General features: G+C 40.5%; 1 protein-coding gene across 6 annotated transcripts in view; it reads left to right on the top strand.

Annotated features, from left to right (window-relative positions):
- Positions 1-24,566, top strand: part of MDM4 (MDM4 regulator of p53) — a 48,071-nt gene extending 23,505 nt beyond the window's left edge. For 4 of the 6 annotated variants that reach the window (XM_027610874.1, XM_027610870.1, XM_027610875.2 and 1 more), the window contains 6 exons: positions 3,429-3,496; positions 4,227-4,326; positions 6,491-6,651; positions 8,486-8,635; positions 10,745-10,825; positions 13,226-15,387. In XM_027610874.1, the coding sequence (XP_027466675.1) occupies positions 3,429-3,496; positions 4,227-4,326; positions 6,491-6,651; positions 8,486-8,635; positions 10,745-10,825; positions 13,226-13,801 (1,136 nt within the window). In that variant the 3' untranslated portion in view covers positions 13,802-15,387. Of the gene's footprint in view, positions 1-3,428; positions 3,497-4,226; positions 4,327-6,490; positions 6,652-8,485; positions 8,636-10,744; positions 10,826-13,225; positions 15,388-23,466 lie in introns of those variants that run through there. The other 2 variants (XM_027610877.2, XR_003522973.1) reach the window with 2 other exon arrangements.
- The last annotated feature ends 299 nt before the right edge of the window (positions 24,567-24,865 follow it).

The raw sequence follows: 24,865 nt of genomic DNA, 5'->3' as shown, positions 1-24,865 counted from the left end.
ACCCCCAGTCATCCCAGAAATGTGTTTTACATTTGGCTTGTTGAAATCAAGATCCAGACAAAGTCCACACATTGCATTTGTTTGATATGTCTCTAAGTATCTTTATAAAACAATCCTCCTTTTATTTTTATGTCATTTATTTGTTGAAGAAATGGATCATTTGTCCTATAGAATTTCCCACATTCTAGAGGTTGCAGATTATATTCTTGTGATGTCGTTGAACGTGTTTGTCTATTTCTTCTATTTTCCGTAAACTAGTAATGCTTGAATAGTTTCAAGTTTAAATTTTTTGCTGAGAAGGTGTCATAGGTGGTGCTTTGTACATCTGTTGCATCACACCTGAGTCATGTAAGGTCCACTTGTCCCTCTTTAAGTGATGTTGATGCCATGGGCTCATGTGGTGTTACTCTGATCCATCTGTTATTAGGGTCCCCCAAGAAGAACCTTTCACCTAATGGTTTTAGCTTTCTGTTATATGAATGCCAATTTGTCTAACACGCTTTGCTTGATTCCATATATTTTAAATACTGCCTTTTGAGTTTATTAGGTAGGTGCAGGAAGTGGGCTGCTTTGGGATCTGAAGTATGATGTTAGAGATCAATCAACTGGATATAACTTAAATGTAACCCTGTCTTTTACTCATTTCCAAATAATGAAACTTTTTTTTTTCTCCATTCCTCTGTGAAGCCCTTTTGTGAACTTCAAATTAGATTTTAGGTAACCTTATCCTTTAAAGAAAGCCCAAGTTTGTAATCAGATTGGTTATCTTTTAATAGTTTAGTGAAACAAATAATTGAAAAGAATTCATTCCTAATAAAGATTTATGATTTAACGTGAGAGCAGAGAGACTGTGCTTTTGTATTGAAATGTACTTTTGAACTTACATTGAATTTTGTAGCCTGTTGACTTCATTGAGCCATTTGTCCACCTTGCCCACTTTACCCAGCTGTAAATTTCTGTTGAGTGGGAAGGCCTTGCAAATAATATGGTGCTTTATTGAAATTCAGTCACTTGTGAAATAGTAGGGCTTTCCTGGGATACTCACTGCAGCCTTGAAATACACAGAGGATTTTATATTTGCTGATCTACTCTTTCAGTAGCATTTGTTTTCTGATTGATCTGTTCTCTGGATAACTCGAGTGGATGTAATTCTCACTTTTCCTCTCTCTCTCTCTCTCTCTCTCTCGCACTTGCAGCATTTAACATGCCATCTATTAAAATGAACAGTTTGATAACATTTCAGTTGATCCTCACAACAACCCCGTGAGGAAGGTCTGGAGATGATGAAACGGAGGAGTTTTTTGTTTTGTTTTTGTTTTTTGCTTTTTTAATGGAATGAGTGATTTGTCCAAGATTAGTTGCCACTGATAATTGGTAGAACAGATATTTCTGACTGACTGGTTCTTGCTCTTTTCATTGTGCTACACATTGATGTCATAACAGAATTTGCCCCAATTTTTTTGAACACTTTTTTCTCTCTGAACATTAAATCTTTAAAACATTTTGTTTGTTCTTAAACTTGTCACTCTGAAATAATTTTAGTTACAAAAAAGTAGTAAAAGTATAATAGAGTTCCAAATATTCTTTACCCAGATTCCCCAAATGGTAACTAACATATAACCGTAGTGCAATATTCAAAACCAGAATATTGCCCCAAAGTAATTATGATTGTCTGCTCTTGACTTGCACTTGCATTGGTGCCTGTAGTTGGTTATCTCTGTTGATCTGAATAAATTGGATTGCATGTGTTTTATTTAAAATGACAAATGAGAAAAATGTTTTCTGTATCATCTGTTGTACACCTTTGCAAGTGAGTTAAACCTTTTATTTTGATGGTTGAGAAAATATCATTGTTTAAAGTAAAGGTGGTTCTTTATGAATCATTTGTCCAAATCTCCACATGTATACCAACAAAATGAAATATATATGACCTACTTTATTTTAAAATTCCTTTGTACATTGTGGTTTTCCCAGATAATTTTTTTGCTTCTAAACGTTTTATTTTTTTAAAGATCTTATTTATTTATTTGAGAGAGTGAGAGAGAGAGAGAGCTTGAGCGCACGAGTGGGGGAGGGGCAGGAGGAGAGGGAGAAGCAGACTCTCCGCTGAGCAGGGAGCCTGACATGGGGCTCAGTCCTAGGACCTTGAGATCATGACCTGAGCTGAAGGCAGATGCCCAATGGGCTGAGCCACCCAGGCGCCCTTGCTTCTAAATGTTTTAACCTAAGAAGATAGTAAGGTGTTAGAACTATAAATGACAGTAAGCAAGTTGCTTTATTAAAGAAATTCTTTATCTGCATTGTCTCTTTAGTTGATCTTTGAAGATCACTGCGGTCAGAAAATGCTGTCTCTTAAACTTCTCAGTATTCTCTATTTACCTATAAAAATGCTTGTAGAAGTCATGCTCTTTATAATTACAATTTTGAAATTGTTTGCTTTGTGCAAAACAACTGAATTATCAGACCAGTTGTAGGATCCGTATTCTTTTCTCTGGCAGTCTTTATTATGTGAGGATGAGGTTTTCCTTAAGTGTCTTATCTCTGGACCTGATAGTAGCTAATGAACCCAACCCTTGGTAGACTTATTTGGGAACATTTCAGTTACATATAACCTCATATAATGAGCAGTCTAGGTTATTAAATTCTCTGCAGTTTGTCGTTTTCCTGTAGCTCAGTTTTCATCTTCTGTTCTGCTTGAAAAGTTTCCAAGTCCTCGAAATATATTTCTCTCAGACTAAGAATTTCTGTCAGGTTATTGTTTTCCTTGCTTTTCATTGACTTTGAGAAAAACTTTATCTGCTCTCCCTTCCTTCTTAAGAAATGTTTATAGTAACTGGGAAAAATAAAACTTGTTAATTAAAAACACCTACTCTATATTCAGGTTATGGGAGTTTAAGCTAGGAAATCATCATTGACACTTAAGAATGTAAGTTTCCATGAGGTGCTATTGTGTGATGAAGGAAGTGGAGAGAATTCCAGATTTTCAGATTTCATAACCCTGTATAACTTTTAACAGTTGCAAATAAAAATTAAAGGCCAAACTTTTTTTGCTGTTTTTTACAAGTTAGGCAGATTGAATAATAAAAAACCTGTGGGGAGAGATAATAAAAGATACTCTTCATTATTTCTTGGTTGGAATCACTTTCATATTAAAATTTGAAAGTTTGCCATGAACATTTTTTAGTTATTTTTCATTTTCTCCCAGATTACATTTTGGTAATACATTTTGAATATAGCCTGTCTTGGTCTTTGCCATTTTTATCAGTTTTGATTTTTCCCTTTTGGATGAGAGCCTTGTGCAGCCAACACGGAGGAGTACATTTTTAGGGAGCAAACCTGGCTCCAGGGTTGTTTGCTGAGGTCCTTTTTATGTGGAAAGAATGGTTATTACCAGGGAAGGTTTTCCTTTTGTTTTACTTGCTATCCAGATGCCGCTCAGACTCTCGCTCTCGCACAGGATCACAGTATGGATATTCCAAGTCAAGACCAACTGAAGGTAAAATCACCACACGGTGACTTCTTTTGTTGTACAGAGTGGCCCCTTCTCTGTACCTATGGATCTTGGACTCCCAAGACCTTTCTCTGAATGTGGTAAGAATTTAATAAGAAAGGTTCTTGGGAGTTCACAGACCAGGGACAGAGTGAAACTTCTCTGTTCTGCCCATAACAGAGTTCCAGTCTCTGAATCTTTCTTTGGGATGTAGCACTTCTGATCTTCAGTTCCTCCAGTTGCATTTTCTTTGGGGTTTGTGTATGCCTGTGTGTGTGATGGTGTATGTATATAGGTGTTTGAGAAAACTGCTTTATTAGATTTTAACAGGCTTTTTGCAATTAAGTTCATGTCAGGCCATTCTTAAATCTTCTCCAGACCTGGGAAAACTTTATGATCATCTTGGTATATGCTGAGGGTTTCACATGTTTTCTGAATTATGCCTAATTTTGTAGTATAGAGGCTTTACATTGATAGCCTGTTTTTAACAGTAGATTTTGGCCTTTTGTGCAGAGATTTTTTTCCCCCCCAGGTTTGGGATTCTCTTAGCTCTGCTCCCAGTGGGTTAAGGAGAGATGTTGCCTTTATTTGATGACTGTTGTGAACTTCAGAGATCTCTTTCTTGTGCATAACCCATTGTGCCGCACACTAACTGGTGAGCCAGAATGGAACTGCTACATCCCCTGGTCTCAGTCATTTTTACTGCACTAATAGACATCTTTCCCTTTTTTTCCAGCAAAGTGCAGAAGAAAGTTCCAGTTCCAGGAAAAGAATGGAAGAAGGCAATATTCCTACACTGCCTACCTCACAACATAAATGCAGAAATTCTAGAGAAGGTAAGTTTTGGATTAAGGCTATATATTTTTTTTTCTTTCTTTTGTTGATAACTTCTAGAAATGACATTTATTCACATTAAGCACTGGCTGTAATTGAGACCATTCTGTAGACAACTCAAAAAATAATAATGCACTTTCTTTGTATATGAAGTAGGAGAGGCATATGTCATACTTACTTCTCATTCTTTTCTAAAAACTTTTTCTTTACCCTAGTGACCATTGTTAACTTTGAAGAAGGTGGTAGTGCTCTTTTAGCAACCTGTGTTTACTGGGATGGAGCAAGACCTGTCCTTTGGCTGGCATGCTAATAGAAGCTCGCTACAGATTTATCAGTTTGCCACCTCGTATATCACCTGCCTTGGCCTTTTAAATATTGACGTACTTGTATATATTCAGTCTGGTTAGGATTTTTATTTTGATTTGTCTGCTTGAGGCAAAGGCTAATTTTTGTAGAGTTTTAAAGTTTGTAAAGATGATGCATACTTAGTCTGTCAGAGCCAAGAATGAGACGTCAGAGGCCTAGTAGTTCCTTTGCTCTTGGATGATAGTTCTGAGGTCTTGGCCATCCATACTGGATATGCTGTGGTCAGGTTAAATGAGTTAATCGATATTTTGAAAGTTTTCCCCAAGCTCTGCTTTATAAAGTATCTCCTAAAATTTTTTCTATACAGGTATATAAAATCATAAATTACTCAGGTATTTTACGGCATGATAGTTTCTAGTTTCGGTACTGGCTCACACTTGGAGCAATGGCAGGTTAGACCTCCAGCAATATCTCAGAGAGTGATGCTGCTGTAATTATCTCAAATGTTTAAAATCGAATCAGTTTATCATGCAACCGAATTTTGAGCTACCTAGTCACCTTGGAGTTTATTTCAGTCTGTACGGTATTAAATGTGTAATTTCTTCTTTAAATGCAGGTCCTTGCTTGTTTGCTACTCAGAAATACAAGAATAGCCTATTCAAGAGACCGTATTTAGTTTGTGCTGTAGATTTTGAGAATAAAGAGCTTAGTATTTTCAGGAAAGTGTGTAGGTAGAAAGGACAGAGTTTGTATACATGGGAAGGATACTTCTGTTCCCTTTACAAGATGTTAGAGAGCTTGAAGAGATGAGGATAACTTTAATATGGCATCATCTCAGGAATTGGGGTTTCGTTAATTGTAATGAGTAAGTAAAAAGCTGAACTTCCCCTGAACTTAATGGGCAGCGTTCAACATAATTTGTAAGTAGATAAGGTAATCTTTTGTTCTGACAGGGACCCATTTATTGCAAGTTTTCGAGCACATGTACCTCAACACATTTAAGCACCTGTGGTTGCTATCGGTGTGGCTGGTGCATTGGGAAGAGGTAGAGGAGAGTGAGGAAGTGGGGAAAGAGAATAGCATAACAAAAGATTGGATGATGGGATGTTGTGGTAGCACCAGACTTATGTTAGTAATCATCTTGAATGTCATTTGAATGTACAACACAAGATCTTTTACTTGGAATATGTGGTGCCTTCTTATGTTTTGGGTTTGCAAGATTTCTAGGTCTTAGAGATCTAGAAACTCCAAAAGAGAGCCCCTCGATCCAGAAAGGACATAGGTATAGATTTACTTAGACAACGTAGAGTTCAGTGTTTTATAATGGTTGTTACCTATCCAAACATGAATTCATGAGAAACATCCATAAATACGTAGCAGTGAGACTGCCTTGACAACCTTTGGATGCCCATTCAGTCTGGACTGCCTTGCTTCTGTCTTCAGGTTTGGCCGCTCTGCCGCCACCATTTATTTGCAGTTCATGGATCAGGCCATTATTGGGCATCATGTACGAGAGCAAGTCTTTTCTTTAGTTAATGCCACGGTGTGAATGTATAACATGGCAGTAAATAACCATTTCGAAATCCTCCTAGAACCATGTCATTGTTTGGATGTTTTCAGAGTTTAGATTGCTTGATAAATGATCATCTGCTTCTAGTGTCGTTACTTGCTAATGAATGAGGCCTAAATTTGAGAGGAGGTCTGGGCTCTGTGACTGAGATATTTGATTTCTGTTTCTTTCATACTGGCTGTGGAAATTTCTTTTTACCTGTCTTATAAAGAGATTGTAATGTTACAAAGAGAGTTTTGATTCTTAGTGTTGTGTACGTAGTTACTGTCCTTTCCATTTGACTGCTGTAGATGAAGACTTCATAAAAAACTTAACCCAAGATGAGACATCTAAGCTGGACCTTGGGTTTGAGGAGTGGGATGTAGCTGGGCTGCCTTGGTGGTTTTTAGGAAACCTGAGGAGCAACTATACACCTAGAAGTAATGGCTCGACTGATTTACAGACAAATCAGGTAAATGTCACATTTGAAGAGGAACTTTCTGGTTTTTTTTTTTTTTTTTTTTTTAAAGAGTAACATTCTTGGTTACTCTTGACCACACATTGCATTCTGTAAGAATTCTCATTCAGCGCTATGACTTTAAGTACCATCTGTGTGCGTCTGCTGCTCAAATCCGTATCTGCAGCCCTGACCTCTTTTCTAAATGCCCAGCTTCTATATTCAGCTGCCTACTCCACACCTCCACTTAGATGATCTGACATTTAACATGTTCAAACCAGAGCTCTTGATTTTATTTTTAATTTTTTCTAAACATTCCTTTACGGCCTTTCCTTTTTCACAAATCTACCTTCTATGCAGTTATTCCAGCCAGATCTAAAGGGATAGCATCGATTTCTGTATCTGTCATATGCCACATGCAGGTTATCAGTTCTTTATCCAAAACATCCAAAATCTAACGACTTTTATTACTTCCGGTGTTACACCCTAATTCAAACCATAAGCATTCTGTTCCTTTATCTTATTTTATATTCTCTTGCACTTCTCACTTTGAAAAACTGTTATTTTGTTTATGTATCTATTGCCTATTTACCCCTACTGAAATGAAAGTCCAGGGCTTTCACATTATTCATCACTTTATTCTCTTACCTAGTACCTAGAACAGTATCTGACACGTAATAGGAATTCAATGAATATTTGCTCAGTAAATGAATGGATATAGAATAGTGGCAAAATAATAAGTTTTCTCTTAGGAATAGTATAGAAAAGCATGTCATAAAATACCCATAGATGCAGGGTGCCTGGGTGGCTCTGTTGTTAAGTGTCTGCCTTCGGCTCAGGTCATGATCCCAGGGTTCTGGGATCGAGCCCCACATTGGGCTCCCTGCTCGTGTTCCCTCTCTCGCTGTGTCTCTCTCTGTCTAATAAATAAATAAAATCTTAAAAAAAATCCATAGATGAATGCAGAAAGAAGGTTATATTTAAAGTCGTTTAGGAATTCAGAAAGAGGACAGAAGATTTGAGTTACCATAAGTATTTCTTATATTTCAATAAACATTATTGTTTTTTTTTAAGATGTTATTTATTTGTTTAGAGAGAGCGAGCAGAGGGAGAGGGAGAGAGAGAGAGATCTCAAGCAGACTCTGTGCTGAGTACAGAGCCTGACATGGGGCTCGATCTCATGACCTTGAGATCATGACCTGAGATGAAATCAAGAGTTGGATGCTTAATTGACTGAGCCACCCAGGTGTCCTTCAGTAAACATTATTGACCATAAAGGAAATAATATATCACAGTTAATAGAATGTTTTCTAGGTTCTTGGGGTGTCACCTTTGGAAAGGAAATTTAGGGAACGGGTTCTGTTTAGTTGAGCAACTCATGTCTTTAGCTTTTAAGCTTTTCAGTACTATTTCTCAGGTCTTACACCCGATTTACTGTTAAAATAGAAAATTCCTGGGCGCCTGGGTGGCTCAGATGGTTAAGTGTCTGCCTTCGGCTCAGGTCATGATCCCAGAGTCCTGGGATCGAGTCCCACATCGGGTTCCCTGCTCCTTGGGAGCCTGCTTCTCCCTCTGCCGCTCTCTCTCTCTCTGTCTCTCGTGAATAAATAAATAAAATCTTTAAAAAAAAAATAGAAAATTCCTTGCCAGGCTCCCTATATCCATTCATTAGTTTATACATAGTTAGGTGCCAAGTAATTATCTGTTGAATGAATAGATGTCCACCGAAGAAAGGCTAGGTGTTCTTTGGAGGTATGTGAGGATATTGAGTTTTGGGTTCATTTCTGTTGGTTCAATGTCACTGATAAGCCTCTGACTACAAAAACTCACATTTGTTTCTTTCTATTAGGATATAGGTACTGCCATTGTTTCAGACACCACAGATGATTTGTGGTTTTTGAATGAGTCTGTATCAGAGCAGTTTGGTGTGGGAATAAAAGTTGAAGCTGCAGACACTGAACAAACAAGTGAAGAAGTAGGAAAAGTAAGAGACAAAAAGGTATGTTTGGAAAAATTTCACGTTGGTTGTATTTATGTGCACATAGTATGATCTGTTAAATCTGGTGTCCTGACCCTTTGTACCACAGATGACTTACATAATCCCCCCCTTTTACTTTTATTGTTTTCCTGTATCTGGTTTTCAGGTTCACATTAAGTTAACCAGCACTATCTTAAAAATAGGATAGTACTGCATGGGTAAAACTCCTCCTTCCTTAGAAGCAAGAAGCTGTCCCTTCCTCCTTGTCTAATCTCTCACTGTGGAGTTTTTGCTTCTGGAGACCTTGCTTTGCTAACAAGGCAAAGTTCAAAGTGGCTGTGGCAGCCTGTAGGGAAAAAAATTCTTACTTCTTGGACATCTCAGTGTCTTCCACAGTCACTCATATCTAAATGGGAATAGACAGGTGAGTTCTTCTTACATAAGTTAGAGTTTAAATAAGGGGAAAGAAGAGAGTTAGAACTCTGAATACACACAGTATGAGCACACTAACAGTCATATAAGCATGTGCTCAAGTCTCAAAAGAGATTGGATAGCAGATCCAATGCCCGATATTGACAAGATTCTCAGTAAACATCTATTGAGTAAATATAACAAAAACTGATCTAAATAGGGTCATCTTTTTAATTTGAGGGATTTTCATAGTAATTTGGGTTCCTGAAGGAAATCTTGGTATGTTTATAGGCAGATCAATGCTTGGGTCCTCCTAGACTAGTTGTATGGGTAGCATTAGAAGGGACTCCCAAGTGGCTGGAGTGAAGACAAAGGTGACATTTGGAAAATTCCATTGAGAGAGATGGAACTTAAAATACTTGAACTTGTGTGAGGAAGTTGATATACTGAGGTTCCTAATTCTTATCATAATTGATTTTATTCCATTTACTAGATGACAAAAGAGGGTTTTAATTTTTAGAATTTTAAATTCTGAATTAGAAAATTTAGAAGACACTTCCCAAATTTCTTGACTTTCTGTTTCCTGGTCCACGGGCATGTTTTTTTTTTTTAAGATTTATTTATTTATTGGGGCGCCTGAGTGGCTCAGTCATTAAGCAGCTGCCTTCGGCTCAGGTCATGATCCCAGGGTCCTGGGATCGAGTCCCACATCGGGCTCCCTGCTCGGCGGGAAGCCTGCTTCTCCCTCTCTCACCCCCCTCTGCTTGTGTTCCCTCTCTCACTGTGTCTCTCTCTGTCAAATAAATAAATAAAATCTTAAAAAAAAAAAGATTTATTTATTTATTTATTTGAGAGAGAGAGAGAGAGAGAGAGAGAGAGAGCACGACCGGGGTGAGGGGCAAGAGGCAGAAGCAGACTCCCCGCCAAGCAAGGAGCCCGACGCAGGACTTGATCCCAGGACCTGGGATCATGACCTGAGCCGAAGGCAGACGCTTAACTGACTGAGCCACCCAGGCGGCCCAATGGGCATGTTTTTATGGGACAACCAGAGTGTCACATAACTAGTTTTACTTTTGGATACGAAATTTACTTTTCATAAAATATTTTTCATTCTTCACATCTCAGTTCCTTATTTTACTTAGTGCTTTTCACTTCATTTTTTCATGCAGTCCTTATTCTTGTGAATGCCTGCCTAAATTCTCAAGATAAAAAATTTCCACATTTAATGATTTGTAGCGTTTTTACTCTGCTGTTTATTTTCTTTGAAGTCATACATATGGGTGCCCTCTTGTATTTGGTGAGCCTTCTGGGCACTTTTCAGTCATTTCTTCTATTGAGCTGCCAGTTGGGCGTGCACAGAGTCATGTAAGCCATTTTCTTTCTTTTTTTTTTTTTTTAAATATTTTATTTACTTATTCAACAGAGACACAGCGAGAGAGGGAATACAAGCAGGGGGAGTGGGAGAGGGAGAAGCAGGCTTCCTGCGGAGCAGGGAGCCCGATGGGCTCGATCCCAGGACCCTGGGATCATGACCTGAGCCGAAGGCAGATGCTTAACGAGTGAGCCACCCAGGCGCCCCTGGTCATTTTCTTTTCAAGTGCTAGTGATGGAGGCAGAATTTGGGCTCTAAATTGAAGCTCTTCTGTCTTTTTTGCTCTCAGGTTATAGCCTCATCTAAACTAGGTAAACTTTACTAATGAGATGTCTTTGCCCTCGCAGGTGCTTGAAGTGGGAAAAAATGATGACCTTGAGGACTCTAAGTCCCTAAGTGACGATACTGATGTAGAAGTTACCTCCGAGGTATGAGTAGCTAGTAAAAAAGCTGTTTTGTACCACCTGCATCTTCCAGTGTGAACTTTCCAGCAATGCACTTGTGTTGAAGAAGGCCATTTCCCCCGTTTCTATCTTGCTTTCCTTGGTGTTAAGACATATTGGCTTCTTTATATCTTGTTAGAGGTTTTTATTGGAATTTGGAGAAGAGGAGGATGAGTTGACCTAATCCTCTCCCCACCTTGAAAGGGGTGACTTAGATGCCTGTCTGTTTGCCTTTCTCCCTGCTAACAAAATTCTTTGGACGTGATGCAGTGGATACACAGAGTTATTTAAAATAGTCTTATACTACTTTCCCCACTAAACAGTCCTCCATAATCCTAAGGATAGACCTGTAAGCTCTCTAAAATTCTTTGTCAAGAGTAAAGATCATATTTTCACTGCTTTCTTAAAAACAAACCAGTGGGAAATGGCTTAATTTCCACACAGGTTTACATTAATGGAGGGCTAGTAAATGAAGATGTAGTATTAAGCTCTTGGGTATTAGGTGTGGATTTGTCACCAGATGTGACAACCGAGGTTTAGATTCAGACATACACCTTGCTTTTCTCTTTTCATGCTAGTTCCCCATTTTCCTTTTAGTACTTCCCTTGGCTTACTTGCTGGGAATGGTGGTGGGGGAAGGAGAAGGGAGGGGATTTTACAGTTTGCTGCTTGGGGATAGAAAAGTTGTAGGTTGTCTCTGGTGTTGCTCCTCCCCCAATGCCCAGCCTGCCACTGTTGACCATTATGGTAATGCATTGTAAATTATCTGTCTGTGCGTAGCTAAGTAATAAAGTGGAATATATTGGTCCATTAAGTGTTCTTGACCATAATACAAATAGCAGAGATAAGTGTTTCCATCTTAATCAGACTTCTGTGGCTACTTGGGCCCAGATAACCTATTAAGCAAATAGACTGTATTTCATCAAATCAAAGATGCCATTTAATTTAATAAGCCCTATTTATGTACTACTAAAGAAGAAAAAATGATGCCAATTAGACTATGACACACCATCAGTTATAAATTCCAAGTCTTTATGAAGTGCCTTTGAGATTCTGTATTGCATGAAGTAGATGAGATGAGATCTAGGATCTTAAACTGGCAAGAATGTTTTGACGCTGTCTAAAGACCACCAGTTTAACAAATGGTCGTGTCCCTGCCTCTTGGCCTAGGCAGTTGAGTTATGCCTTCTAAACGTGAAGTCTGCAGCCTTCATTCTGAAAGTAATCAAGTTTGCCTGTGTCAAATCACTGATCCTGTCAAAGCCAGGCAATTATCCACATTAAATACTCTTGACTTGTTCCAGGTAGCTACCTTTGCATTAAGTGAGGCATTTAAAATTCATTGAGCTCTGGTATCTCCTAATTTGAATATGGAGAAGTCGGAAAAAAGTTACCAGCATCCAAGGGCAAGAACATTCATTTTTCAGAGGGTAGGGTTTAGGCATACAACAGTTAGTGACCTGTGATCCTGAGAGCAGTGAGACAGCATAAGTAACGTAGTAGTTTTCAAACCTCATTTTTTTTTTTTTTTGTAAAGATTTATTTATTTATTTGACAGAGAGAGAGAGCACAAGCAGGGGGAGCTACAGGTAGAAAGAGGGAGAAGCAGGCTTCCCGCTGAGCAGGGAGCCTGATGCGGGGCTTGATCCCAGGACTCTGGGATCATGACCTGAGCCGAAGGCACATGCTTAACGACTGAGCCACCCAGGCTCCCCATTATTTTATTTTTTTTAAAGATTTTATTTATTTATTTGACAGAGAGAGCGATAGCAGGAACACAAGCAGGGGGAGCGGGGAGAGGGAGAAGCAGGCTTCCCGCTGAGCGGGGAGCCCGATGCGGGGCTTGATCCCAGGACCCTGGGATCATGACCTGAGCCCAAGGCAGATGCTTAACGACTGAGCCACCCAGGCGCCCCCAAACCTCATTTTAATTTTAGCTTCCTTTTTGCCAAATTTTATAACATTTCTTCATTAGTGGGAAGGAATGAAAGTGTTATCTTTTCTTCATTCTTTAGCCTCTTGCTCAATAAAAGAGTAAGTTGTACAATGAGAAATGAACTAAAAAAGAAGGCAGCAGGGAAAAGCAAGCAATGTAAATTCCACCCAGACTAGACAAAATGCCAGAATAATGAATTTAACTTTGTTAAAGATAGCTATATCAAATTTTGACTTGAAATGGTGATTTTGTCACTATCACTGTAAAACTTCTCTAGACTTTCTTACACGTGGCTGTGGAATGTGTTCAGATGCAAGGCTAGACCACTGATGTGGAATGTCCAGACTCTCACTAGCTTGGTGAGATGATGAGATTTGGCCTACCCTCCTTTTTCTCAGCTTCGTGTTCACCACTGTGTGAGTATTAATTGGCCGCACTTGTCGTTGTAGGATGAGTGGCAGTGTACTGAGTGCAAGAAATTTAACTCTCCAAGCAAGAGGTACTGTTTTCGTTGCTGGGCGTTGAGGAAGGATTGGTATTCGGATTGTTCTAAGTTAACCCATTCTCTCTCCACGTCTGATATCACTGCCATACCTGAAAAGAAGGAAAATGAAGGAATTGATGTCCCTGATTGTCGAAGAACCATATCAGCTCCAGTTGTTAGACCTAAAGATGTATATACAAAGGAAGAAAAAAACCCCAAACTTTTTGATCCCTGCAACTCAGTGGAATTCTTGGATTTGGCCCACAGTTCTGAAAGCCAGGAAACCATATCAAGCATGGGAGAACAATCAGATAACCTTTTCGAACAGAGAACAGATACAGAAAACATGGAGGATTGCCAGAATCTCTTGAAGCCATGTAGTCTGTGTGAGAAAAGACCACGAGACGGGAACATTATTCATGGGAGGACAGGGCATCTTGTCACTTGTTTTCACTGTGCCAGAAGATTGAAGAAGGCTGGGGCTTCATGCCCTATTTGCAAGAAAGAGATTCAGTTGGTTATTAAGGTTTTTATAGCATAGCTGACTCCATGAATTGCAGAGAAATATTAACAGGCTAGGTATGTATGAAAATGTCAGTATTGAGCATCTCCACTCACCGTAACTCACTGCATCTGTTTATTTATGTAAACATCTGTGCGTCACAACATTTTTCTCTCTACACTTAGAGGTAATTTGAGAATGAGTTCTTTAGAACTAGATTATCAATTTGGGGGAACTCCCATTAATATGAAAAGATGGCGTTAATCACCTCATTCTCTCTTTAAAGATGAGGATCTGGGAGAAAGCAACTGCCAGTACAGACAAAAGTACTTTAATTCATTCACTTACCCAGTTACTTGAAGATTTAGTATTTCTTCAATTAATTTTATTCCCTATTCTTTTTTTCTGTTAGGGAGTGTTCTTAGCCATCAAGATCCAAGGTGGCTGTTAGAAAAATATTAGAGCTAACAATGAAAAAAACATAAGTAATTTGATTAGTCAAGTTGTGTAATGCTATAGATCACTTTATGGTTGCAATCAGGCTGCACAATTCAGATACACCAAAAGAAAAGTCTTGAGAAACAAGAGCATTTTTGCTAACATACCCCTGAAAGAATTTTGAAAAACTATATATAACCTTTTGCACATTTTACACCTTGGGGAGTGATTAGCAAACAAAGTGTTCCCTTCTCTTGAGTTGTAGACATCTGAGTAGCCAACCTAAAACAAGCTACTCTAAGGGGACGGTTTCTGTCCCTTGTGCCCCTTTCCAAGCAGTTCCTTCTCCATTTCATGGTTCTCATTCTCGGTTAGTTTTCCTTTTGCACATGTTTAATGTGACATCTAAATTTTAAAAATAAATTTAAGTACTTACAAAGGATACCCTATCCAATATATTGTATATGTGCCTTAAAAATATTTTTCTCAAAGCCGTGGAGCTGTAGATTTAGCGGATTAAATTTATAGAAGTCCTGTCATATAAAGTAGCAAAGCCTGTTCTCAATTAAAATTCACCAGCCAAATCAGATTTCATTTTCAGTCAGAAAATGTTTGACTTTATTTTTAATTCAGATAAGTGCATTAACACATTTCTGGCACAACCTTCTCAATTATAGTTCTAAGATAGATGAGGTGCAGAGTTTTTAACCGAAGCTCTCTTTGCTTTACTCTGTCCTCATTGTCCCTTGAGAATTCTGTTTTTTTAATTTTTTTTTATTTTTTTTATTGTTGTTCTTTTGTTTGATGCCTCTGGAGGTTTTTTACAATCTGGAGCAATGCCCCGTAGTAAGATTCTAGATGGGTATGAGTCAGCCTTTCTTTGGGAAATAGGGAGTATGGCAGTTGTGAAAATGAAAATAAGTAAAGAAAAATGTTAGATCTGAAGAAGCCTTATCTGAGCACATAAATCTTAGGGCAATACATATGGAAATTGAAGATCTTTAAGCTGATGTCCTTATACATATTCCTGTCTGCTTTCCCCATGGAAAAATCTTGATGTATGCCCAGGGGTTTGCATATGAGATTTTGAAGACCATGGCCCTAGAATTAATAAATTTACTGATCATAAAAATCACCTCAGTTGCTTGTTAAGAAAAGCCCAAGTCAAAAAAAAAAAAAGAAGAAAACAAACAACAAACTTAAACAATGGCCCCGTTTCCCCCCATGAGGGGTTTCTTTCCACTAGAACATGTGTTCTGGAAGCTGGTAAATGGTCCACAGACCACACTTTGGGAAGGCCTGCCCTGGAAGGAAGGGTTTTCCCAGTTACAAGTACAACGAACGAGATCGCTTTTAGCATCATATTTAATTTCTTGAGGGGGAGTTTTGTTAAAAGTTCTAGAAGTTTAAAACTAGAATGCACTCTTATACTCAACCCCTGTTATTTTGCACTTCAGGCTAAAAGGTAAATGACAGCCAAGAGTCACAGCTAGTCATGCAGCTGTTACTAGAATACAAGTCCCTTGCAGTAAATCACAAAACCATGCTCACCTTCTCATTATTTGTTAAATGTTTAAAGGGTGATGCTTGTGGAATTTGGGTTCAAAATGCTCATCATCTTAAAATCTTGCAGAATATGACTTGCAGCCAAAGTAGGCCTTTAGAGAGAAGGACTTTTAACATTTTCTCCCCAAAGAGAAAAGGCCCAGTAAATATCAGCCTTTCTTATATAATCAGATAAGTTACTCCTCCCACAGGGAGAGGACAGATGAAGGTACAGGGGAACCTGAACCACTTTCTCCAGTATTGTTCCTTCTTAGGGAAGTAAGCCCAGGCCTCTCGCTCTCTCTAGATATCAGGGACAAGGGTTTTCCCCTCTAAGCAGAACGAGTCCTCCGAGTTCAGTGTTCCATTAGACCATGGTGAATGCAGCAAGTTAAATGTCTGTCTTCCCTGTTTTCTCCCAAATGCTCCTGTCTTCAGAATAGTTTGATAGCCCTCAATTTTGTCTGATTTTTGCCAGTTAGGACCTTTTGCAGGTGATGACGTAAAGGAGGGACAAGATGAGTAGGGAATCTGCACTTGCACCCTCTGATTCCTCTTATGTAAAGCTGCAATTTTTGGAAAACTTAAGGAAAAATTTAAAAATTTTATTTGCATTTGTAGATATTTGTTGCTAATTTTGGTACATCCTTGCCTAGCACAGGATCCTCTTCTGCTACTCAGCTTTCTTTCTCCCCCTTGCTTACCTAGGTTTTTTGCTGTCCCTGTTACCACTAAATCCTTTGCTTAGAAAATTCCAAGCTGCATGTTTGAGCTGTGAGTATTAGGATAAACCTACACTTGGGTTTACTGTCCCTCTAGCAAGAGCCTTGTGAGTGACTGCAACTGTTACATCGCTTATCTGAATGCTGCTGCAGATTGTTTTCCTTCACCCAAGATCCCTATTTCATGTCTTCTTCATGAGCATAGGACAGCAAGGAGGATTTCTTGTGGTAAAATGAGTCAAGGATCCTACAAAGAGCCAAGTAGTGCTATCAGAGCAGTGCTTTAGACCAGCAATGCTATCAGATGCTTTAGACCGTCTTGATTCATCTTTCATTTTGTTCTTTTTTCAATGCCACTGCGGTACAGGTATATTACACTGCCATGAAAGCGATACTTGGTTTGTATGTGAAGTCTTCATAGTTTTACTGCTATGAGATAAACTCTTGATTTCTACACACTACCATTTATCTTTTAGTTGTCGTCAGAGTGAGCCAGGACTCTGGTTTTTTGGAGACAGTGCCAGTTTACCCCTCTTTTCCAGCGGCCCATCTGATTTGTCTCCTTTTCTCCTCTTTCTCAGCTGCTTGAGTTGAAATCTTGATTGTGAGGAAAGGATCTGTTCAAGTAGGTGCCAGCAGAGCTGACTGTTTCTGCTGTATCACGCTATAGACTTAGGATTAATGAAATCATCCCACGTTAGTGCTCGGTTTCTCTTCTCTTCCCCTTCCCCTCCCTTCCCCCCACTTTCCTTCCTTTCCCTTCCCTTCCTTCCCCTCCCCTTCCCTTCCCTTCCCTTCCTTTCCCTTCCCTTCCTTTTCCTTCCCTTCCCCTCCCTCCCTCCCTCCCTCCCTCCCTCCCTCCCTCCCTTCCTTCCTTCCCTTCCCTTCCCTTCCCCTTCCCCTTCCCTTTTCTTTTCTTTTTTTTTTAAGTAATCTGTACACCCAACATGGGGCTCGAGATCAGGAGTTGCACACTCTATACTGACTGAGCCAGCCAGGTGCCCTAGCACCAAATTTCTTATTTTAATTATCATTTAATATTTATGATCATGTTATCCTGGACAGAAAGTTCAGAGCAAAAACAAAAAATCTTTAGAAACAATGAATTTCTAGGTTACAGCTAAAAATGTCTCCTGTCTCATTAACTCACTGTTCTTGCACCGTACTTACAATATTTGCTATGCTTTTGTATTAAATACTTAAATTAGACTTTATAAAAATCTTAAGACCAAGCTTCGGATGCATATTGCCATCCCACAGTCCACCTCTGGAATATCAAAGGTTTGCAATCCTAGGCTTGAACAATGGATCACCGTCAGCCAGGCCAGCCTACAAACTGCCATGAACTTTTCTAATATGAGATGGAATCACTGCCAAGCATTTGAAATATGCAGTTGTGTTTTAATAATAATTTATGTATATTTAGGTGTATATAATGCTTTGTGGGACATTATTTTGTTTGTAAGAATTTATTTTTAAAGGTCAGGATCATTTGTAACTTTTTTTTAAAAATAGTTCAGTGCATTGTTGCCTCCTTTGAGCAGTTATTCATGAGAAATTGGTGAATGTTAGATCTTGGGTTCTACAGAACTATTGTAGTATTGTCTCTTGGTTCTCTTTAGAAAGGAGGAAATTTTTTTTTTTAAGATTTTATTTATCCATTTGCCAGAGAGAGACATAAAGAGAGAGGGAACACAAGCAGGGGGAGTGGGAGAGGAAGAAGCAGGCTTCCCGCTGAGCATGGAGCCCAATGTGGGGCTTGATCCCAGAACCCTGGGATCAGACCTGAGCCAAAGGCAGACGCTTAACAACTGAGCCACCCAGGTGCCCCAAAAGGAGGAAATTTGTTAACCAGATATTTGGGTTTTTTTCCCCACAGAGAGTCATGTGAACTTCTGAAAGTACATGCCTTTAGATACTGTGAAGCCGTTGTTTTCCATTCAACCAAGTAGCTACTTAAATTGTTGACTGATGTCCTAAAGAATTTATTTTGATGGTTCTCTTCATTCATGAGTATATATATATGCACATATACTATCAAGACTGCCAATGCCTTTGCTGAAAATGGCTATAGAATAGGAACTAGCTGTGTTTCGAATCTTCACTTCAAAGATAAAGAACCCATAAGCTCTCCCCTGTGCCAAAAGCAAGATGTACAATGTTTACAAATGTCTGGAATTTTGCACTGCTGTAGGGTATGCCGAGGTTACTTTGCTGGAATCTTCCAGATGGTGATTAGTGGAGTTGTAGTTTAGCATATGAGGAGAGATACTGAGGATCTAAAGCTAAACTGGAAATGAGTGTCTGAGGTAGTGGTTGAGGTGACTCCCTGACCTAATTTGGGGACAGTTTTTCCAGATTGCTTTGAGACATCCTGTCTGTGGACAGCGCTTTCCTCGGTCACCATTGCTACCTTCTTCCTTTTATAGGAGCCACCGGATCTCTTCTCTCCTGTGGGAGAGTGTCCCCCCAAGCATTCTGAGATCTTTTGGTAGAAGGAACGTGCAATCCCAAGGAACGCCATTATTGGCGAATGTGGCATAGTTAAAGAAAGTAGAATCTTAAAGATCCCTTGGGTTTACTGTGCCTCTCTCAGAGCCTTTCGAGTGACTGATAATGTTGCCTATTGGTGTATCTGCAGACAGAGGTAGCTGATACTTGTTGGTAGCTTTAGCTGGAGTCCCAGATGCTGTTGCTGCTGCGGATTGTTTTCCTTCACCCAGGATCCTTACTTAATGTCTTCTGGGAGCATAGGACAGCAAGTACGAGTCCTCATTTCTTGCGGTAGAATGGGTCGAGGATCTTAAAAAGGGTCAAACAGTGCTGTCAGAGGAATTCCTTTCTCAGAATAGTGGCTATAATTTGGCAAATGCTTTCTTGAAAATTGACATTATCACTATGACACTGACCATTTATTAGAGCGCCTAATGTTTTATCCCAAGGCATTTTTTTTTTTTTAACAGTAACTACTTTGATGTCATACCTTTCTCCTTCCTCTTCCCTTACTATTGCTCTTTTTTCCTCAGAGTTCACAGTGATCTGCTTCTGGATATTGCTTTTATACCAAAGGCCTTTTGTGTCACCCCCTGGGTGGTTGGAACTATAATATCTTTTAAAGCTTTTTTTTTTTTTTTTTAAGATTTTATATATTTATATGACAGAGAGACACAGCGAGAGAGGGAACACAAGCAGGGGGAGTGGGAGAGGGAGAAGCAGGCTTCCCGCTGAGCAGGGAGCCCGATGTGGGGCTCGATCCCAGGACCCTGGGATCATGACCTGAGCCGAAGGCAGTCGCTTAACGACTGAGCCACCCAGGCGCCCCCGGAACTATAATATCTTTAGATAAGACTCCTCTTTTCTTGTCAGTCCTGGGGAATGTTTCTTTTGCAGGGGGTAGGTGTTGGATTCTAGCAATAAGGAAGGGAAACTGTGATATCAGAGCTACTGTCTAATAAAAAACAACTTGTAGTTGAGGCTTCCTTTGTGTCGGTGATGGGGGAGCAGGGGAATGAGCTCCCCTGTTGCCTCAGCACTAAGAAACTTCTTACAAGAGGCCCTTTTCCCCGTGCAGTTTGCCTTGTTTTTCACTTCCTTTTAAAATCAAAACATCTCCTTTGTTTTTTTTCTTTCCTCCTCTTAAAAATAATAGAAAATATTTTAAAAGGAGAATGAAATGTTTCTGGCCTCCTCCGTACTTGACAAGGTAGAAGTTGGAAGCAGCCTCTGCATAGGACTCTGTCCCTTAGTCTACAGGTAGGCACTGTTAAGTGCCTTTTGGATAGATAAGGAGTGTAAGATCCTTCCGCCGTCTGCAGCCCCAGTCATCACCCTTTTTTAAGCCTCATTTTTTTTTCATCTGTTAAATGAACACGCATACTACCCTTTCTACCTCATAAAGTTTGTTATGGAAGTTAAGGATGCTGGAGCAGCTTAACCGATCTATACATTGCCTTGAATGACATGTTGAAAATGGTTATACCAGTCTCTGGGGTATATATTCAGAATACCTCATGTCCTGGAAGCTGAGCACAAGCTCCCCGTAGTGCCTGCCTAGCAGAGCCTATGTTGCTTCCTTGTACCTACAGGTGTAGGTACTCACATATATACTACATGTAAGTAACCTGTAACTTCTATGTAACTTCTTGGTATGAAGCTCCTGACTAGAAAAGAGTTCTGTCTCTAGGTTCTGAGAGAAGTGTGTCTAAATTTGGATAGTAGATACAACTGCTCTGCCGTGGTCTGGATGGACAAAAATTTTCTACTTGCACTTGAGTAGGTGGCCTAAAATGAACTGCTGATATACAGAAAACATGCAGTTTTCCAAATAACATATCTGCTCAGGTAAGCATAATCAACAGGAGTGTAGCAAACATGGTTTCATAAAGATAGAAAAAAGCAATGTCAAGTAACTTTTTGAATAGTGGCCAGCTCACTAAATGGGGAGACATTTTCATGTGTTTTTGCCTAGTTCTTTTAAGCACCAATAAGTTAATGGCTCTGTATCTTTCTGGGTTTTGCACTATAATGCTTTTAATACCTTTTGATTCTGTTGTGCTTTCTTGTGTATTAAATATTTTTCATTTTGCCATTTTGTGGTGTCATTATTGGGGAAATTTGTATATTGCAAAATCTCACTTTCTGTTTTTATATGTAATCTTTAGTCTGATTTGGGGACAAAGAGAATAGATTTTGCAAAAGAAGTTACGTACTTAAAATCAACAGCAACTTTTGATATTTTCCTCCATTCACCTGTTAGAGTATTGTATTTCATTTTTAGGTTCCCAATCCTGAAGGGAACCTCAAGATTTCGCAGAGTATTTTTTAACCTTGAGCTAGTTCGTTAGGCCAGGTGGAATTTCCCCTCCTAGAGCCCTTAAGAATTAGAGACTGTATTGAACCTGCACATCTAGAGTGATTTAAGGCAAGCCTTCTCTCTAGGCACAAGTCTGTACCGAACTCTTCTGAGCCCATCGGGATATCATCTTGTCCACCTTCTTTGTTGCTGGAGAGATTTCAAATGGTGAGATGACAGATTTGCCTCTGTTGAGTTGACAGACAGCTGCTAGGTGCAGGGTTCTAGTTTGTGTTTTGAATTGGGGCTAGTTCACGAGGTACTGAGGGCCTGTCCCAAAGTACACATTAATCACTTATCTGCCTAACATCTGCTGAGGTCTCCAGAAGTGGTTCTTAAATTGGTGGGTGGATGATAGCCCTCCCTGAAAAGCTCATGAACTTATCAGATCTCTTCCACAAAAACACAACATTGTACATTCACTCTGAGGAGCTTCATTGCAGCCACTGGTCTGTGCCCTCAGGTTCTGTTCTTTGGAGGGATATTGAAGACAAACTGCCCGCAAAGGGCTTGCTAGCCTACATTTTCAACAGGTCATGTCCTTACAGCTAAGACTGTTCAGGTGAGTGAAACATCTGGTCATTTGTCCCGAGTTCAGGGCTACTGCAGAGCAGGTGCAGACTGGTGCACACCGCACGACTTTGGGGGGCACACTTCATAGGCTGTATTATCTAGAGATACGCAGTATACACCTGTATGAGGAGCTCCTGGGGGCGGGGTGGGGCTGACATGGAAATATCAGGGATAGCATTTTAAAAATGAAAACAAGCAAGAGGAACATTAGAACCAAGGATGAAGCCAGTTTCTGTGTCCCACAACCCTTTCCACGTTTTGTGACTTCTTTAAGGTACTTTGTAACAAATCCAACTGCATAACACGTTTTGTTTTCTGGGTTTTCCATCCTAGTCATCTTGAGTCCTGGTGCTGCAGATGAGTGTAGTCTTGAGGCCAGAGGAAGGCAAGCTGAAACTAGTAAATGATTTAAATTGTCATTAGCAGACAAATGCCTAGTTGGTGCTTGTTTGTCAGAATTCACACAAATCCGTCCTCTAAAGGTATTTTAAAAATTAGGGCTATTAGATTTCAGGTCATTACAGGATTGGGGATATGAGGATCATCTCACCTACATACCTTCCCAACCCGAAACTCATTTGCTTTCTTTCCTCTTCAAAATAAAGTTTGGGAGTTCAGTTCAGTATAGCTTATGACTTATTTGGTGTTCATATGAACCAGATCCTGCTTGGTACTAGGAATAGCACAGTGAATTAGGAAGCTCCTTCAAGTTGCCTACAGTCCAGCAGTGGACTTCAGGACACCTGGCAGTTTCCACACGGGCGGAGGAAACAGCAGTCAAAGAAGTACCCGTGAGAGCAAGGTGTGTTTGCGAATGTTCTGTTGTTCTGTGTGACTGGAGCACGGGGTGTGGCCAGAGAAGTGAGGAGAAAAGGCGCTGGAGTGTGGGAGGGGCTGGCTGCTGAAGGTGTGCTATGCCACAGCCAGGGAGTTTGAGCCTTATCCTGAAGGCAGTGGAGAGCCATTAGAGGATTTTAAGTGTGTGTGACATGGTCTCATTTGCATTTTTGGAAGATTCTGGCTGCGTTGTTAGAATAGACTGGAGTGCTGGCCAGACTAGAAGCAGGGATAACAGGTCGTGGCAGCAATCTGGGCTAGAAACGATGATATTCCTAAGGTGATGGCAGTGGGCCTGGAAAAAAATAATAGTAGATAACATTGACTAAACACTTAGTAAGTGCTGACCTGGCATTTATTATCCCATGGGGTATTTAAAGCTTAGAGGAACGAAATAACCTGTCCAAGGGAATTAAGAGTCACAGAATCAGTCACTGGTTAAAACTATTGTGTCTGAGACAAAAGCCCAAAAGAAGTGCATGGATTTGAGGGAAACCCAGGCGGAAGGGACAAGGGAGGCCCTTCCCGAATGAGTCACTGCGGGTGTGAGGGAAGGGGAGGAGTCAGGGATGGCTCGGGAGGAAATTATGGGCAAACGGGTAGGTTTGTGAGGATGGTGGTGGTGAGGTGGGAAGAAATGATGAGTTTTGTTTTGGATGTGTCGACTTGGCGCATAGGAGGAGACCCACATGGAAATAGGCCTGCGCTGTAAATATTCTGTATCTTATGCTTCGTAGGTCCCGGCGTGCTGTCGTGAAGAGGAGGAACGTGGTGCTCGCTCTCGTGGCTTAGGGAAACTGGCCGGTTCAACACACAGTATTGGTGTGGTGCCTGTTCTGTGAGGAGCACACGTGTTGCTGTGGGAGACAGAGAAGAGGCGCCGGTCTAGTCAAGGGTGAGGAACAGCCTCCTTGAAGAGACGAGAAGCTGAGAGCTCAAGGAAGAATGGGAGTTGGGAGAGAGGGGAGCAGGGGTGCAAGGGCCTTTAGGTGAAGAGCCCATATGGCATCTGGGAGACTGGAAAGTTCAGTGTAGTTGAAAGCAGGGAAGGAGAGAGTGGAGTCTGAGGGAGGAGGCAGTTGGGGTAAGAGTCTGAAGAGAATGGAGAAGGTCTGAAGTGGGACCTCTGGGGACCAGGAGAGAACGGACCAGGGAAATTGCGAGGCCCTGGCCCAACAGCCCCCGGCCCTGGCCCGGGTCTCTTCAGCCTCAGCATTATTGACATCTGGGCCTGGGAAATTTTCCGTTGTGTGTGTTGGGCGGGGGAGTGTCCTGTGCATTGTGGCATCCCTGACCTCTACTCAAGGTGACAGAAATATCTGCAGACACTGCCAGATGTCACTTAAGGAGAGAATCCCCTCTGGCTGAGAACCAATAGTTCCAGCTGCTGAGAGGTTTTGGGAGAAAGATCATACAAGCTGCTGATTGCCGTTCGTACGCATTCATGTCCCCAACCTGGGCTCTCAGTTCTACCTGGTTCTCCTGTTGTTCCCCTGATAGTTGAAAGGATGGTTCTAACTTAGAGGACAGGAAGAAGAAAGTGAAGGCAGGTTTATTTAGCTTCTCTAAACCGCAAATATGTCATGGGATAATAGAGCTTAAGTCAGCACCTACGACGTGTTCGATAAAGGTTATCTATCATCGTTATTTCTGGGAGAGGGCTGATAGGAAATGGGAAGCCTGAATGAAATTGAAAGAATGGTGTGGTAGGAGTGGACTGAGAGCAGAAAGGACAGGCCGCTGTGTTCTGAGATGGATTGATGTTCTAATAAAGACTTCAAAAATTGGGGTAGATTGAATTGTCAAAACATCTGCCACTTCTCTCTACCACACTTTGGAGAGGATTATCCTCCCTGCCCCAGTGATACCAGGCTTGTCGATAAAATGTGAGGGGGAATGAAGTGTACTACTTCTTTTTTTTTTTTTTTGAGAAGTGGGGGAGGGGCAGAGGGAGAAGGAGAGAGAAGTTAAGCAGGCTCCATGCCCAGTGTGGAGCCCAATGCGGGACTCGATCTCACAACCCTGAGGTCATGACTTGAGCTGAAATAAGAGACGCTTGACCGACTGAGCCACCCAGGCTCCCCGAGTGTACTAGTTCTGAGCAGAGGTTTAGGGACCATTGCGGGGGTGAGTTGT

Source organism: Zalophus californianus, chromosome 10 (assembly GCF_009762305.2).
Source record: "Zalophus californianus isolate mZalCal1 chromosome 10, mZalCal1.pri.v2, whole genome shotgun sequence".
Classification (NCBI taxonomy): domain Eukaryota; kingdom Metazoa; phylum Chordata; class Mammalia; order Carnivora; family Otariidae; genus Zalophus; species Zalophus californianus.
The sequence above is the reverse complement of the archived record's forward strand: the minus strand, read 5'-3'. Positions and strand labels throughout refer to the sequence as shown.